Genomic DNA, 15,553 nt, shown 5'->3' with positions numbered 1-15,553 from the left:
TGCCTGGGACCAGGACCACAGGAGATTAATTCCCACTGACTCAATAGCTTCAGGGATAGAAACTGTAGATAACCTCTGAGCTCTGCTTCTATGTTATCGCTCTTGCAAGATAGGGCCACATTCCAATGTCCAGCAGAGTGTGACTGGGAACGACCCTGCGGGCTGTCCCCAGTCTTTAGAATTTAGTCTTTAGGATTTAGGAACAAAAGGAAAATTCTTGCGGTTTAAACCTTTAAAAGGAATTGCCTACCCCTGAAACAGGGCAGTCGTGTGGAGACCACCTGCGTGTGGTGTTCTCTCAGCCATCCTGGCCAGTTTTTATTTCAATAAATCCTTGCCTGCTTCTTTTTAAATTAATTAATCCCTTCGGTGGTCTTATGTGTTTTTTTTTAATATATTTTTATTGATTCTGTACAGAGAGGAAGGGAGAGAGATAGAGAGTTAGAAACATCGATGAGAGAGTCATCGATCAGCTGCCTCTTGCACACCCCCTACTGGGGATATGCCCGCAACGAAGGTACATGCCCTTGACCGGAATCGAACCCGGAACCCTTCAGTCCCCAAGCCAACGCTCTATCCATTGAGCCAAACCGGTCTCGGCTGGTGGTCTTATTTTGAACCCAGGTTTCCACTCCACGACAGTGTTGGCCAGAGTCGTCTGTGAGAGAATATCAAATAGTATGTATCATGGCAAGTTCACAACTCACTTATCCATGAAGAGTCTGGAGCCAAAAGAAGGCCAGGTTGGAAATATAAATCTGGGAGCCATCCGTTGTATTTACTTAAAGCCATGGGACCACTTTGATAGCCCAAGAAGAGAGAAAACTTGGTCCAGGGCCTGAGGCGGGGGACACGATCTGTGTGTCTGTGTGTCGGTGGGACAGCAGAGGGTGCAACCAAGGAAAGGCGCCAGAGCGGAAGAACGCAGGAGCGTGTGCAGGCACAGCAGCCCAGGGAGAGGTGGTGAGCAGGCAAGGTCTACGCCGTCAGATGCTGCTCCAGGGGCGGCGTGTCAGAGAGCTGATTCCACGTGGCCACCGCCAGTGGCCTTGAGAAGCGCGTGCCAGTGGCTTGGCGGCCAGGAAAGTTCCGCGGGCCATTGTAGGAAGAACGGCCGCTGGTTCTGCAGCTCGCGTTTGCTGGTGGCCATAGGAAGGCGGGACTGAAGCGGAAGGACGAACTAGGAATAAAGAGGGGGGGGGAGGGTGCAGGCTGGAGGGCTGGGTCCGAGCACGCTTCCCCAAGCCTCTGGAAACCCACTGCAGGTGCGCGCCACGAAGAGACAGACCCCCAACCTCCGCCGGCCCCGCCCCGCCCCGCACTCCGCGCGTGCGCGCTGGGCGGCGGGCGGCAGTGCGCAGGCGCGCGGCGGGCCCGCCCCTTCCTCCGCGGCCGCCCCGTCCCGCGGGGGCCACTCAGGAGCCAACAGCCGGGCTGCTTTTAAAGGAGAAACGGCGACGGGCGCGGAAGGTGGGCCCCGTCCTCCCACCGCGGTCCCGCCCGCGCTCGGCAGCGGCGCAGGCGCCGTGGAAGCTGGTAAGGCCGGGCCGGGCGGGCGCTCGAGGCGGCCTGGGATGGCCTGTGCAGGGCCCGGTCCGCTTGCCTTACGTGCTCGGTGCGACGGCCCGGGGCCGGGAGGGGCGGGCCCCCGGCCCCCCGCCCGCAGGACGCGCCCCTGCCGTTGAAGCTGCATCCCACCCGGCCCCCTCCGGGAGGAGCTCCCCGCGGGAGAAGCACGCCCCGCCCGCCGCTCCTGCCCCTCGGGTCCCCGCCCTCCCGCCGACTGCAGCGGGCGCTATGGCAGCGGTTTGGGCCTGCCCGCCCCCCGCCGGGGCCGCGGAGGCCGGCGGGCGCGGGGCGGGGGCGGCCGGCCCACGCGCGCCCTCCGCCTTGCAGGGCCCGGGCCCATGGCCGCCTCCCCGGCGGAGGCCGACGCCTCCCGCAGGCGGCGGGAGAAGCGGCGGCAGCTGGACGCGCGCCGCAGCAAGTGTCGCATCCGCCTGGGCGGCCACATGGAGCAGTGGTGCCTCCTCAAGGAGCAGCTGGGCTTCTCCCTGCACTCGCAGCTCGCCAAGTTCCTGCTGGACCGGTTAGGGCTGCACGGGGACGGAGGGGGATGAGGGGGCACCCAGAGTCCCCCATCCTCACCCCAGTGCTGGCCCATCGCTCACCCAGCGGTGTGGCATGGACTGGGTGATGGGTGGCCTCCCAGCGTCCTGCCCGCCCCCCTCTCCCCCATCGCCTAACCTTAGAGCTTGCCCCCTAAGTGTGTGAGTGCCCTGGGCTGAGGACACTTGTCTGACTGGGGCCCGACCTGACCTGCCTCTTGTCCCCCTGGCAGGTACACCTCTCCGGGCTGTGTGCTCTGTGCAGGTGGGTAGGCAGCGGCTGGGGGCAGGCGCTCAGGCGCCATAGAGGGACCCAGGATCCCCTAAGGGCCTGGGCCGGAGGGAGCCCTGCGGGGGTTTGGGAAGAGCTAGGCGTCGGGGAGCCAGGGCAGTTAGGTGAGCAGACTGGGGAAGGGAGCCGCTTCTCGGGACCGCGCTGCCTGGGCGCTGAGAATGGTGGACGGGACCAGGGACAGGGCTGCCAGGCAGGGCTCTCTGGGTGTGGCTCTCAGAAGGGCGAGAATAGGGGGCGACCCAGCTTGCTCTGACTGTCACCTTCACCCCTTTAGGTCCTAAGCCTTTGCCCCCCCAGGGTCTGCAGTGTCTGGTGCTCCTCTCTCATGCCCACAGCCAGGAGTGCAGCCTGCTGCCTGGGCTGCGGGGGCCCGAGGGCCGCGATGGTGGGCTTGTGTGGGAGTGCTCAGCGGGCCACACCTTCTCCTGGGGCCCCTCCGCAGGCCCCACGCCTCCAGCGGAGCCCACGCCAGCCCTCCCGCCGAGTGCTTCCCAGAGGAGCTGGCGCCCAGAGGCCAGGGGTGGGCAGGAGCCCGCAGGTAGGCGGGAAGGAGAGCTGTGGAGAATAGGAAGGGAAAGGGGTGTCCCTCTCTGGAGCTCATGACCTTTGGCTCTGAAAGCGATCTGTTCTCAATGGGGAAACCATGTGTCCAGGAAATATGTCCTTAATATATTGTAGGTGTAAAAAGGAAAGTAATGGGATATTCAGCATGTGTTTTGGTGGGAAAATAAGGGGAGGAAGCACTTTTAAAAGAAAGAGATCTCTCTGGGAAGGGCGGTGGAAACCAGATTGCCTGTGGGGAGAGTTAGGCCACTAGGGGGCAGTACTGGAAGGAAAATTTTCACAGTGTACCTTTTTATACTTGTGTGTGCTTTTCTTAACCATGTGAATGTGTCATCTTTAAAATAAAATACCCTTTCCCACTGTAGTAGCCTCTGCCCCTTCCTAAGAGCCCTCCCGTGAATTCAGATCTTAGAGTCCACCTGCCCTCATCCCTCCAGCCAGAGTTAGCGCTCACCCCTTAACCCACCCGTGCCAACAGGTTTGGATTCTGAACATGAGGAGAGGCCTCAGGAGGCGAGGCTGCCCAGGTGAGGCTGGTGAAGGAGGGACAGGCTGGAAGGGTGGGCAGGAGGGGGGAGGGCCAGAACCTCAGGCTTGCCCTCACTGTCCCTGCAGGGAAATGGGACCCCCTCCCGAGTCCTTCCGGCCTCCAGGAGCAGGCGAGGGGGAGGATGAAGAGGAGAGCGAAGAGGAGGTGCTCAGCGACGCCAGCCCGTGGACCTACAGCTCCTCCTCAGACAAGCAAGTTGGGGCGGAGGGACCTGAGCAGAGCAGGAGGCGGGGCCGCTGACCGGGACGCAGAGCTCGCAGACTTGGTGGAGAGGCAGAGGGAATGGAGGCGTGGGGTTGGGTGGAAAGGGGTTCAGCTAGGCTTCACGGGAGAAGGAAGGCCGAAGGCAGGTGTGAGGAGAAGCCTGGGCGGAGTTGTTCTGAGTTTGGGATCCGCTCCCTAGGGGCTGGGGTGGGGCTGTGGTGGCTGAGGGCCCAGGGAGCTAACGTCCTCCTCCTCCTCCTCCTCCTCTCAGTTGTGAGCCAGATGCCCCCGGACCACACCCTGCCCCTGCCACCCAGGCCCTTACGGAGGGAGAGCCCCCTCCGGCCCCGGCCGCCGCCCCCGCTCCGCCCGCTGCGCCGCCCTCAGCACCCTCACTGGGTTCTGGAGCCCCTCTGTCTGAGGAAGATGAGGGGGAGCCGGCGCTCCATCGGACCCCTCACGGGGCCCAGCACACCGAGCCCCCAGCCAGGTAACCGCTTGGCTGAGGCAGAGGCAGGGGTGTCCTGGGACGTGGCCCTTCCTCGAGGCCTCTCCTCCCTCTTTGCTGCTCGTAGCCCTGGGAGCCAGGTCCAGTCTGCTCCGGCGGGAGCCTGGGATGAGGACAGTGCACAGATTGGCCCCAAGAGAATTAGGTAAGGCTCGGGGAGCGGGCTGAGAGGAGGGGGGGGCTGAGAGGAGGGAGGGGCTGAGAGGAGGGAGGGGCTGAGAGGAGGGAGGGGCTGAGAGGAGGGAGGGGGCTGAGAGGAGGGGGGGCTGAGAGGAGGGAGGGGCTGAGAGGAGGGAGGGGCTGAGAGGAGGGAGGGGCTGAGAGGAGGGAGGGGGCTGAGAGGAGGGGGGGCTGAGAGGAGGGAGGGGCTGAGAGGAGGGGGGGCTGAGAGGAGGGAGGGGCTGAGAGGAGGGAGGGGCTGAGAGGGGGGGGCTGAGAGGAGGGGGGGCTGAGAGGAGGGAGGGGCTGAGAGGAGGGGGGCTGAGAGGAGGGAGGGGCTGAGAGGAGGGAGGGGGCTGAGAGGAGGGAGGGGCTGAGAGGAGGGAGGGGCTGAGAGGAGGGAGGGGGCTGAGAGGAGGGGGGGCTGAGAGGAGAGCCCGCGGGAGTCAGCTCCTCCCTCTTCTGCTCCCCAGGAAAGCTGCCAAAAAGGAGCTGCTGCCCTGTGACTACCCTGGCTGCGGGAGGATCTTCTCCAACCGGCAGTATTTGAACGTGAGGCTGGGAAGGCACAGGCTGGGTTCCTGTGGCCTCGGGGAGGGGGGACCGGAAGTCAGGGAAAGGGGCTGGGGTGGACTTGCAGAGCTCACCCGCAGTTACTAACCACTAAGCCAGGTGACTGACAGGGGAGGCAGAAAGCCCAGCCGTGGACACTGCCACTGCCACTGCTGCTGGGTGCATGGCCTCCAGCGACCACAGGAGTGACGGTCATCCTCAGGTCCTCTGGGTGAGAGTGACTGTTACAAGCACTTGATCTTTTGATCTTCGAAACGTCCTTAGGGAGCAGATGCTGATACTGCTCCCACTTTGCAAACCAGGAAGCCAGGGTACACACGCTGAAACGCTGTCCAAGCTCCTCGGCGAGTGTGTAATAGTGCTGGGTCTCCAGGTTTGGCCCATAGTCAGAAGTTGGAGGCACAGAGAGGGCAGGGCCCACCCCTACACTCAGCCTGAGCCCTCCGGCAGGGTCTGGGGTCTGAGGAGGGCTCACACAGGGCTGGTGAGTGGGTGTTCCAGGAGCAAGGAGAGGGCGAGTCCTCAGGGGAAGCGAAGCTCTGGGCTGTGGACATGGAGCAGGGCCGGCAGACACTGAGCCTGTTCGAGGACACGGAAACAGCCCCAGCGGCAGCTGACTCAGAGCTCACTGCTGGACAGCAGGGGGTGACTGAGGGTATGGAGGAGGGTGGATGGAGGCGGAAGAGGGCATAGAGGGGATAAATAGTGATGGAAAAAATAAATAAAATGAAATCAGAAAAAAAAGAATGTGGGATCTTGGAGGGGGAAGCCCATGGGATTTAATGCAGCGGGTGTGGACCTGGGTCCCACGAGAAGAGAAGTGTATTCCAGAAGTACCTGGAAGTCAAGCTTGCAGATCACACTACCTTTCAGAGTATTCCGAGTTGAGAGTATGTGTGTCCAAACATGTCAGAGAAAACCAGCCGGATAGCATATGTCCGTGGTGGCCGTCCGGTGATGCTGGACTTGAATATTGACAGTGAAGAGGGCAGTCGTGCCCTGCGATCTGTCCACCCCCCGCAGACAGCACAGCCACAGTGGGGAGCTGGGCGGTACAGGGGGAAGTTGTGGCAAGGAGGTGAGGTCATAGAAGTCCAGGCGACAACAAGATGAGGGCACTCTGTGGTCGGGATCTGTGGTCGGGATCTGTGGTGGGGATGGGATGTGAGCCGTGCTGCGGTTTCCGGCAGAGGAGCCCGTCGGTGGGCCGGCTCGGTCTCCCTGAGGGCCCACTCCCTTCCTCCCGCAGCACCACAAGAAGTACCAGCACATCCACCAGAAGTCCTTCTCCTGCCCGGAGCCCGCCTGCGGGAAGTCCTTCAACTTCAAGAAGCACCTGAAGGAGCACGTGAAGCTGCACAGTGGTCAGTGGGGGGAGCGCCTCCTCGTTTCCCCTGTGGATCCTTTCAGCACCCCCTGGGCCCCTCATCTCCCCCTGGGCCCCCTTACCGCCACTGAGGGTCTGCCGTGTCCTCCTGTGGCCGGCCACCTCCCCTTGGGGTTTACCTTCCCACCTGTGACCCCTCGCCGCCCCTGCGGGCCCCTCAGCGTCCGCGGTCCCTGTCTCACTGGGTGCCGCGCACACTCGTCATGCAGAGCTCCCTGTGTGTTGAGCACGTACCTGCTGTGGGTGCTGGAAGCCTCAGTGAGAAAGCAGGCAGGCCTCTCGATGCCGTCCGCCCCCTGACCCGGAGCAGGGCGGAGTGAGGCCTGGGAGGGAGGCGTGCGGGGGAGTTGCTCTTGTAGAAAGGGAAAGAGCTTTGAGCAAAGGCCTCAGAGAAAGGAGAAGTGGAGACGCGTCCACCTCTACGAGCAGCCGTGAAGGATGAGCAGACAGACCGGTGGTGGGGCCCAGACTACCATGGGGTGGCTTGGCTCCTGGGCAGATGAGGTGGATTCCACCTCAGGGTCTGGAGCAGGGAAGGGACACAGCTGACTTTAAAAGGAGAGCTGTGGCCTAGTCAGTTTGGCTCAGTGGATAGAGCGTCGGCCTGTGGACTGAAGGGTCCCGGGTTCGATTCCAGTTAAGGGCACACATCTTGGTTGCAGGCACCAGGTCCTGGTCGGAGGCATGCGGGAGGCAACTAATCGATGTGTCTCTGTCCCCTCGGTGTTTCTCTCTGTCTCTCCCTTTTCCTTCCACTCTGCCTAAAAATCAATGGAAAAAATATCCTAGGGTGAGGAATTAAAAAAACAAAAAGAGCTGCGGCCGCCACGTGGAGTGGGGAGGCAGGGTGTGCAGGGCGCAGGGATGGGTCTGGACGCTGATGGAGTGGATCCGGGAGGCTGCCGGGGGACGGACACATTAGCACAGGATGGGTGGGCGAGAGGAGTCGGGGCTCGGAGGATTCCAGCCTGAGCAGCGGGCAGCAGGTACTGGCCTCCTGAAACAGACACAGGCTGTAGGAAAGGGACATTTTATTTGGGCATACCGATAGGGACCCCGGAAGGCTGGGGTACCTATCAGCATGTGAATCGGAGTTTGGGGTGTGGGTTAAAAGCAGGTTTGTCATAAGCACGTGGGTGGTTTTGGAGCTGGGGTGGCGTGACCCCACACGGAAGGACTGAGCGTGAAGAGGCTCGAGCGGGCAGGAAGGAAAGGCAGCTGCAGAGGAGCCAGCGAGGCGGGCGAGGCAACTGGCATTGAAGGACCAAGCAGAGTCGGGAGCGGCCTGTGCGGTGCCCAGGGCTGAGGGGGAGGGAGGGCAGGTCACAGCCGCAGTGGGAGGCCGTCCTGGACTAGATGGTGGTGACGAGGGGAATGACAGCCCGAGCGGAGGAGTTCCAGGCAGGAAGAAGCTAAGGAAGTGGAGACGGTGAATGTGAACATCTCTGGGAATTGCTGAGAAAACAAGCAGAGAATTGGGGTCTTAGCCAAGAGCTTGGGACTCACAACGGGACCCATTCCTCAGAGGAAAGACTTACTGAGTGGGCGGCGGGGGGCAACCTCCGGTCAGCTGGAAGGCGCCGCAGAGGAGCAGGCGGCAGGCAGTCAGTATGTGGCACAGAGCATTCTGGCTGGTGATCTGGGGCAGGATGTGAGCCTCCTGTCTGGGCTTGACTCTTATTGATGGCTTCAAGCTCATGCTGCATGGAGCTGCTGAGAGGGGGCGGTTGAACATGCCTCTGGTCTCCAGAGGGCCGCGCGAGCTGACCAGGCAGTGCGGAGCATGGGTGCCGTGGAGAGCTGCGGTGGAGGAACGAGGCTGAGGGGAGGGTGTCTGCCCCTCAGTATACGAGGGCAGGCCAGGGGTTGTGTTCATGCTGCATTGCTTTTAACCCAGCAGCCACAGCTGGGGGAGAGGGACAGGTGAACGGTGTGAGTGATGGAAGGCTACACGCTGTCCTAGAAACCGCGCTGGCAAGGCAGGACTGGGGGCGGCGCTGGGCCCTGGGCTGGCAGCCTGGGGTCACTGGATTATCGCAGTGACAAGGCAGGTGTTGTAGGCAGGCCGTGGCTGGAACTCGATGGTTGAAACTGTGGTAATGGGGTATGTCTTGGGAGTGGTGGTTGAGAAGGTGGGCTGCTAGGTCAGTGAAGGTCACGTCACGGAACAGACTTGAGTGCTGGCCAAGTGGGAAGCGAACTGACGCTAGGATACTGGAGAGAGGCCTGGAGCCAGCATTGCACGGCGCCCAGGGGAGTAACGGAGCCGGAGGCTGCCAGCGTGTGGTCTGATGGCAGGGTTACGCGGTGCTGCAGCAGGCCCAAAGGGCCCCTGAGAAGCTTGGAGCTGGCAGGAAGGGCAGGTTCCGGAAAAAAAACAGAGGGGATTGCTGACAGCCACAGGCCGTTGTTGGGGGCCAGGACGGATGTGATGTGTCGGCTGAGTGGGGACAGTACTCCTGTGGGGCTGGTGGAGGGGCTGAGGAGGGGCCACAGCCTGGAGATGGATGCTGGGGTGTCCCCATGCCCCCGCAGACACCCGGGACTACATCTGTGAATTCTGCGCCCGGTCTTTCCGCACCAGCAGCAACCTGGTCATCCACCGGCGCATCCACACCGGAGAGAAGCCGCTGCAGTGAGTGTGGGTGTTGGGGGTGGGGCCGGCAGGACACTCAGGCCTCGGGGCCGAGGCCCCTGACCCCCCTCTGCTGGCCCTGCACAGGTGTGAGATCTGCGGGTTCACCTGCCGCCAGAAGGCCTCCCTGAACTGGCACCGGCGCAAGCACGCCGAGACCGCGGCCACCCTGCGCTTCCCCTGCCAGCTCTGCGGCAAGTGCTTCGAGAAGCCGGACAGCGTGGCCGCTCACTGCAGCAAGAGCCACCCAGCGCCGCCGGCCCCGCCACAGCCGCCCAGCCCGCGGAGCCCCGCCCCGGGGCCCCCCCCTGCACCCTCGGGGTCCTCAGGCTCCGACCCTGCTTCCTAAGCAGCGGCCCTGGGACTGGAGGAGAAGGGCCAGCGCCTGGTCCCTGGGAACTAGGCTGAGGGGGAGGCAGGGCACCAGCAGGCCCGGCCCCCAGGGCAGGAGGCAGTGGTGTTCTTCCTACAGGGCAGAATAAATTCAGTATTTTACGTGGGCGTGTGGTCAGAGAGTGATTTTGCACCGGAGGCGCAGGAATCCTGCTTCCTTTGTAGGCACTCTGCCGGTGCAGCCCAGGCACCAGCCCCGTGCCTCTCTGCAGCCCCATTAAGGACCCAGATTTCCCCGTTTGCTTGGACACTTTGCAGCCCTTTCCTGTGGACTGTCACACCCCCTCTCCCTGGAGCAGAGCAGGTGTGACCACAGGGAGAGTCTGGTCATTCTGGAGGTCTGGACCAGCAGGCATACAGTACGTGACCCTGGTCCGTGTTCTGTCCGTTAACCAGGCCTGAAGAACCTTGCCGTCTAGCACAAGATCAAGAGGGCTGTGCATGCAGCATTGCTGAGCTGCCTTGCGACTTGGAATGGGCCTGATTCTCAGGTCACTTCTCAGGTCTGCAGAGGCAGTGGCCTCGGGATGATAAAGGAGGCTCTTGGCATCCGGAACCCAGACACACACATACCTCTTCCTTCTGGCCAGGGAATGTCCACCTGCCCTGTTGCCTCTGGAGTCTGAGCTTGATTCACGTGTGCCACTTGGCTGTGCCAGACTTTGGGAACCACATGGCCTTAGCCTAGACCCCAGGGCTAATGCTGCCCACCTGGCTGGAGAATGCTGCCCTGAGCACCGGATCTGGGACAGGGCAGCCAGGCCGAGGCCATCACTCAGACAGCAGCTGCGCTTCTGATGGACAGATGTCTTTCAAGAAAGCTCACTCTGCTGCCATTTCTGCCTGCAAACTTCCCATCTGTCAGAAGGCCAAGGAGGCTAGTAGCTAAGGAGAACCATGAGGCAGGAGGGGCAGGAGGGATGTGACAGTGGCCACATCTGTGAGCATTACCTGAAGAGGCAGAGGACACTCAGGCTGGGGAAAGCAGATGGGACAGAGAAAACAGCTCAAGTGGGAAGACAGAAAACACCCGGGAGCACAGCGGCTGTGGGACACCCCAGTCCCCAGGCTCTCCCAAGCATCTGGGGGCTGTCCTAACCGCCGCCCCCCGCCCACCAGAGGAACAGGAGGACTGACAAGGAAGTAGGTGTGGGGCTCGGCTGGGGGCCAGGTAGTAAAGGCCCCACCTGGTGAGTTGGCCTGCAGTCCCCGCGACTCTATATTGGCGTTTGCATAGCCGCCTCCAGGGGTGCCTCTCAGCAAGGCTCCCTTAGCTGGGGCACAAGAGTCGCTGCTTTTGCTGTCCTGCCTGCCCAGCGTAGGTGAGGGCGGCTGCTGTGGTGCCCTGGGGGGTGGAAGTGGCACCGCATGGTTATGGGCCAGAGCGGCTGCGGCCGGAGCACTAGCCGCCCTCGGCACGTGGTCGGGCAGGTGCTTCTCGGCGCAGCGCCGGCCGGGGGTCCCGGGGCGCGCCTCCCCCGCCCTCCCTCCCGGCACATGCACTATGAATGCAGACGCGAGCCCACGGAGGAGCTGGGGGAGTGCTGAGGTCAGGGCTCCATGACTATGCATTCCTTCCTGGCCTGATTCCGGGTTGTCAGCTTTCGCACTGCCTGGTTCTTTCGCTGCTGGGAACCCGTGTCCGCAGACCTCTGGGGCGTCCCTGGGGCTGCGTGGGGAGCGGCCGTTCTGTGGTGCGGGCGCTGACGTCGCCCTCCGCCAGAGGGCCCTCAGGGTAGCCAGCCGGCTCTTCCCACACCGGACAGCGCGGCGCCGGTCAGCGTCCCCGGAATCCCTCGCGGACTGCGGGATGGGGCTCCCGAGCGCAGCCGCCCAACTGGGGAGCAGGGAGGTGCCTCTGAGTTGGGGGTCCCGCTTCAACTCCGCTCCCCGCGGTGGCCTCAGCGGGCCGGGCCCCGCCAGCCGGAGACCAGGGGGCTCACCGATGCTGCTCGGACGGCTCAGCCCCCAGCCCCGCGGGGCCGCTAACCGAGCGGAGGAGCGCGCTCCTCCCGCCGCCTCCGGCCAGAGGCCCGCCTTCCTCCCGGCAGCCAATCGCTGCTCCTGCTGGGGACTCGGCGCCGACCAAGCGACCTTCCGCAGCCGCAGCGGAGTGGGCGCGCCGCCCGGTCCTCCGGGGGCACGCGCAGCCTCCCGGTGCCCCCACCACCCAAACGCCCGGCAGGAAGGCAGTTCACAGCCGGTGGTTCCTGTTCTCACGTCTGTGCGGTTCCCTGGTGTTCTCATGTGTTAGCGGTCCACTGCAGTGCCCGCACCATAAACGGCCGCTTCCCACGCTGCCCATGACCACAGAGATCAGCGGACACATTTCCAACAGTGAAAGAACCAGGCACAGAGAGTGAAACCTAACCCTCTGGAATAACGAGACCAGGAAGGAATGCATACATTTCATGAACTCCTGAATTTTAGATTTTACTCTTTTTTTTTTAAAATATATTTTATTGATTTTTTACAGAGAGGAAGGGAGAAAGAGATAGAGAGCTAGAAACATCGATGAGAGAGAAACATCGACCCGCTGCCTCTTGCACACCCCCCACCGGGGATGTGCCCGCAACCAATGTACATGCCCTTGCCGGGAATCGAACCTGGGACCTTTCAGTCCGCAGACCGACGCTCTACCACTGAGCCAAACCGGCTTCAGCAGATTTTACTCTTTTTAAGCAATGGTTATTTTTATTAACTTTAACTTGCAAACATTATACAGCCAGATCAAAATTGATTTCAGGAAATAAAAGAGGAAAACAAGGGCAAACTTACAAGTTGCGTCAATAACATACATTCAGTCTGGTAGGTGTGGCTCCATGGTTGAGCATTGACTTATGAACCAGGAGGTCATGGTTGGATTCCTGGTCAAGGCACATACTGGGGTTTCGGTCTTGATCCCCAGTAGGGGGCGTGCAGGAGGCAGCCAGTCAATGATTCTCTCATCATTGATGTTTCTTCCTCTCCCTTTCTTTCTGAAATCAATTTAAAAATACATATGTTTTTTTTAAAACATTCATTTTAAGGATGTAACGCAGGGATTAAATGTATTTTTAATTAATTTAAACAACTCTTAATAGAAAATTATTTGAGGTTGTGCTGCTTACTGTGTGCTGCCACTTCAAGGTCTTGGATACAGATTTCATCAGAGACTGCTATTATTTATGCAGGTGAAATAACTGTGGAGAGCTATATTAAAGTATATAGGTAAACTAGATAAATCTGGTATAGCACAAAAACAGAATATTTGTTGAGAGTATATTTAAAGAACAGCTTTCTTTAAAATAGAAGCTTCTTTTTTATTTATTTTTTTCTTTAAAAATATATTTTATTGATTTTTTACAGAGAGGAAGGGAGAGGGATAGAGAGTTAGAAACATTAATGAGAGAGAAGCATTGATCAGCTGCCTCCTGCACTGGGGATGGGCCTGCAACCAAGGTACATGACCTTGACCAGAATCAGACCTGGAACCTTTCAGTCCACAGGCCGATGCTCTATCCACTGAGCCAAACTGGTTAGGGCTAAAATAGAAGCTTCTTACGAGAAGAGATAAACCAAAGAACTTACATACTTATATGCATAGCCCATAGACTAGGGCAATAGGGTGGTGAAGATCTGGGATCTGAGGGATGCGGGGGCGGGGGGGGGGGGCTGAACGAGGTGAAGTGGGAGACATCTATAATACTATCAACTATATGTTGTTTTATATATATATATATATATATATATATATATATATATATATATATATCTCAACACAAAAGAATCATCTTCCTAGTCCTAAATGATGAAATTTTAGTCCTTAATAACTTAAATAAAGAAAGCTACATTAGCACTGGCGAGGTGGCTCATTTGATTGGCGTGTCATCCCTTTCTACTAAAAGGTTTGATTCCCAATCAGGGCACACACATAGGTTTTGAGTTTAGTCCCGGTAGGGGCAGGTACTGGAGACAACTGATTGTTTTTTTCTCTCTCTTGTCCATGTTTCTCTTTATCTCACTCTCTCTTTCTAAATATCAATAAAAATAGCCGAAACCAGTTTGGCTCAGTGGATAGAGCATCAGCCTGCGGACTGAAAGATACCAGGTTCAATTCTGGTCAAGGGCATGTACCTTGGTTGCGTGTACATCTATAGTAGGAGGTGTGCAAGAGGCAGCTGATCGATGTTTCTCTCTCATCAATGTTTCCAGCTTTCTATCCCTCTCTCTTCCTCTCTGTAAAAAAACTCAATAAAATATATTAAAAAAAATAAAAATCAATAAAAACATAGGTGAGGATTTAAAAAGAAGAAAGCTACAATAGATAAAAATTATGTTCCAAATCACATCTAGGAATCAGTGGTTCACAATGAGCTTAAAATTATGAAACAACCTTCAGCAAAAAATCAGTTTCAAAGTAAAATACAAGGTAAGGATAAAAATCAGTTTTTATGATTGAAACCAAAGACTAAGAGCAGTAGTATAAATCATACTAGTATCTCATGCAAATTTGTAGCGTCTTTATTTTTATTTATTTATTTATTTATTTAAATCAATCTTTATTGTTCATATTATTACAAAGGTTCCTCATTTCTTCCCCCCTCCACCAGGTCCCCCCCCCACCCTCCGCCCCCTCCCCATCCCCCATTGTCCTCATCCATAGGTGCACAGTTTATGTTCAGTCTCTTCCTCCCTCCCTTTCCCCGATAGTAAATCCCTTTTCAGATAGTTAATCAGTTACTTAGCATTTTCTCATATCAATAATACCTCCACATGCCCAAGGATACACTTCACACAAAAGACATTTCCAAATAGGTCACCCAGCCTCATCCAGGCCCCACCCAAGGCACTCACAGATCAACACCCCAGTGCTATACTAACTCAACACATCCAGATCTAGGCCTTCATCACTTGATTCAGCAGACCCTCAAGTTCCCGCAAAAGTTTCCAGCCATGTCTGAGAGGCAGCCGTGGGGCAGGGGCAGGCGAGGAGCGAGCTGTTTCGGGCCTGGCTGCTCCGGGCCTGGCCTCTGTTGCTCTGGTTCGTTCCACAACCAGCTGCTCCGGGTCTGGTCACTGCCGCTCCCGACCTAGTTGCTCTGGACTTGGCTGCTGCTGCTCCGGGCCTGGCCGCACCTGACCCGGCTGCTCTGGTGCCAGCTGCTCTGGGCCCGGCCACTCCGGGCCTGGCTGCTCCCAGCCTGGCAGCCGCTGCTCCGGGCCTGGCCGCACTGACCCGGCGACTCTGGGCCTGGCCGCTCCCAGCCTGGCAGCCGCTGCTCCGGGCCTGGCCGCACCAGACCCAGCTGCTCCAGGCATAAGTAGATACATTTAAAGTTAACATATACTGCACCTAAGCTGGTTTGGCTCAGTGGTAGAGCGTCGGTCTGCGGACTGAAAGGTCCCGGGTTCGATTCCGGTCAAGGGCATGTACATTGGTTGTGGGCACATCCCCGGTAGGGGGTGTGCAGGAGGCAGCTGGTCGATGTTTCTCTCTCATTGACATTTCTAGCTCTCTATCTCTCTCCCTACCTCTCTGTAAAAAATCAATAAAATATATATTTTTTTAAAAATAAACTTAACATATACTGCATTGTTAAAAAATATTTTACATAATCCTAAATACTGGAAACAAGAAGACAGGTTCAAGATGGAGGGGCGACAGCCACTGCAGCCTGACAGGAGCCCCCTGGCACCTGCCAGGCCCTGCCTCAGTCCCTCTGGACAAAATCCTAGTCTCCATGGAGCCACCATGGAGCCTCCCGGCTGATGGGGCTGAGCCGTCCTGGTCAGTGGGCACCGTCAAAGTGTACCTGCCCAACAAGCAATGCACAATGGTGACTGTCCAGGATGGCATGGGTGTTTACAACGTTCTAGACAAGGCTCTCAGGGTGCAGGGTCTCAATTAGGATTGCTGTGTGGTCTACTGGCTCATCAAAGGGTGAAAGACAGTGCCTCCAAACCTCCTGCATGGCACCCAGACTGAGCTGTCTGCCTGCCTACTTAGCACAACCCACCTTGTGCCTTAGGCCCCGCCCCCAGCCACCAATATCTGCCTTCTACACCAAGGAGCCCTGCCCACAGTTCAATCAGTGTTCCATCTCTGCCCCTCAGAAAACCCCATTTCTGCTTTGGGAGATGAGGAGATCCCCATGTGCTTTTCTTATTTCTCTGGAATTGGGGGACCCCAAAAAC

The 15,553-nt window shown here is 58.5% G+C and overlaps 1 protein-coding gene and 1 long non-coding RNA gene across 8 annotated transcripts; one reads left to right on the top strand and one right to left on the bottom strand.

Annotated features, from left to right (window-relative positions):
* The first annotated feature begins 1,360 nt into the window (after nt 1-1,360).
* On the top strand, nt 1,361-9,478 carry ZNF692 (zinc finger protein 692). Of its 7 annotated transcripts, none has more exons than XM_084885184.1 (12): nt 1,361-1,536; nt 1,897-2,089; nt 2,342-2,373; nt 2,678-2,941; nt 3,446-3,494; nt 3,583-3,708; nt 3,993-4,211; nt 4,297-4,374; nt 4,862-4,940; nt 6,211-6,325; nt 8,884-8,983; nt 9,071-9,478. In XM_084885184.1, the coding sequence occupies exons 2-12, from the start codon at nt 1,908-1,910 to the stop codon at nt 9,330-9,332; spliced, it is 1,506 nt and encodes a 501-aa protein (XP_084741310.1). In that variant the 5' UTR covers nt 1,361-1,536; nt 1,897-1,907; the 3' UTR covers nt 9,333-9,478. The 7 variants fall into 7 exon arrangements, with proteins under 7 accessions (XP_084741310.1, XP_084741311.1, XP_084741308.1 ...); XM_084885182.1 differs by having other exon boundaries at nt 1,410-1,536; nt 2,846-2,941; XM_084885187.1 differs by having other exon boundaries at nt 1,410-1,536; nt 8,936-8,983.
* LOC311623237 lies at nt 6,333-11,796 on the bottom strand. Its single transcript, XR_014795130.1, has 3 exons — nt 11,320-11,796; nt 7,887-8,148; nt 6,333-7,803 (listed from the first exon to the last, which is right to left on the bottom strand). It is a non-coding gene; the product is annotated as an uncharacterized lncRNA (long non-coding RNA).
* Between the last annotated feature and the right edge of the window lie 3,757 nt (nt 11,797-15,553).

This window comes from Pipistrellus hanaki, assembly GCF_964339955.1.
Source record: "Pipistrellus hanaki genome assembly, chromosome: 5".
Taxonomy (NCBI): Eukaryota; Metazoa; Chordata; class Mammalia; order Chiroptera; family Vespertilionidae; genus Pipistrellus; species Pipistrellus hanaki.
The sequence above is the reverse complement of the archived record's forward strand: the minus strand, read 5'-3'. Positions and strand labels throughout refer to the sequence as shown.

What these genes read in the sequence shown, in the direction of transcription:
- ZNF692 (XM_084885184.1), top strand. Translation starts at nt 1,908, where the DNA reads ATGGCCGCCTCCCCGGCGGAGGCCGACGCCTCCCGCAGGCGGCGGGAG. An exon ending in GCCAAGTTCCTGCTGGACCG is followed by an intron (nt 2,090 to 2,341) that starts GTTAGGGCTGCA and finishes TCCCCCTGGCAG; the next exon opens with GTACACCTCTCCGGGCTGTG. An exon ending in GCACGTGAAGCTGCACAGTG is followed by an intron (nt 6,326 to 8,883) that starts GTCAGTGGGGGG and finishes ATGCCCCCGCAG; the next exon opens with ACACCCGGGACTACATCTGT.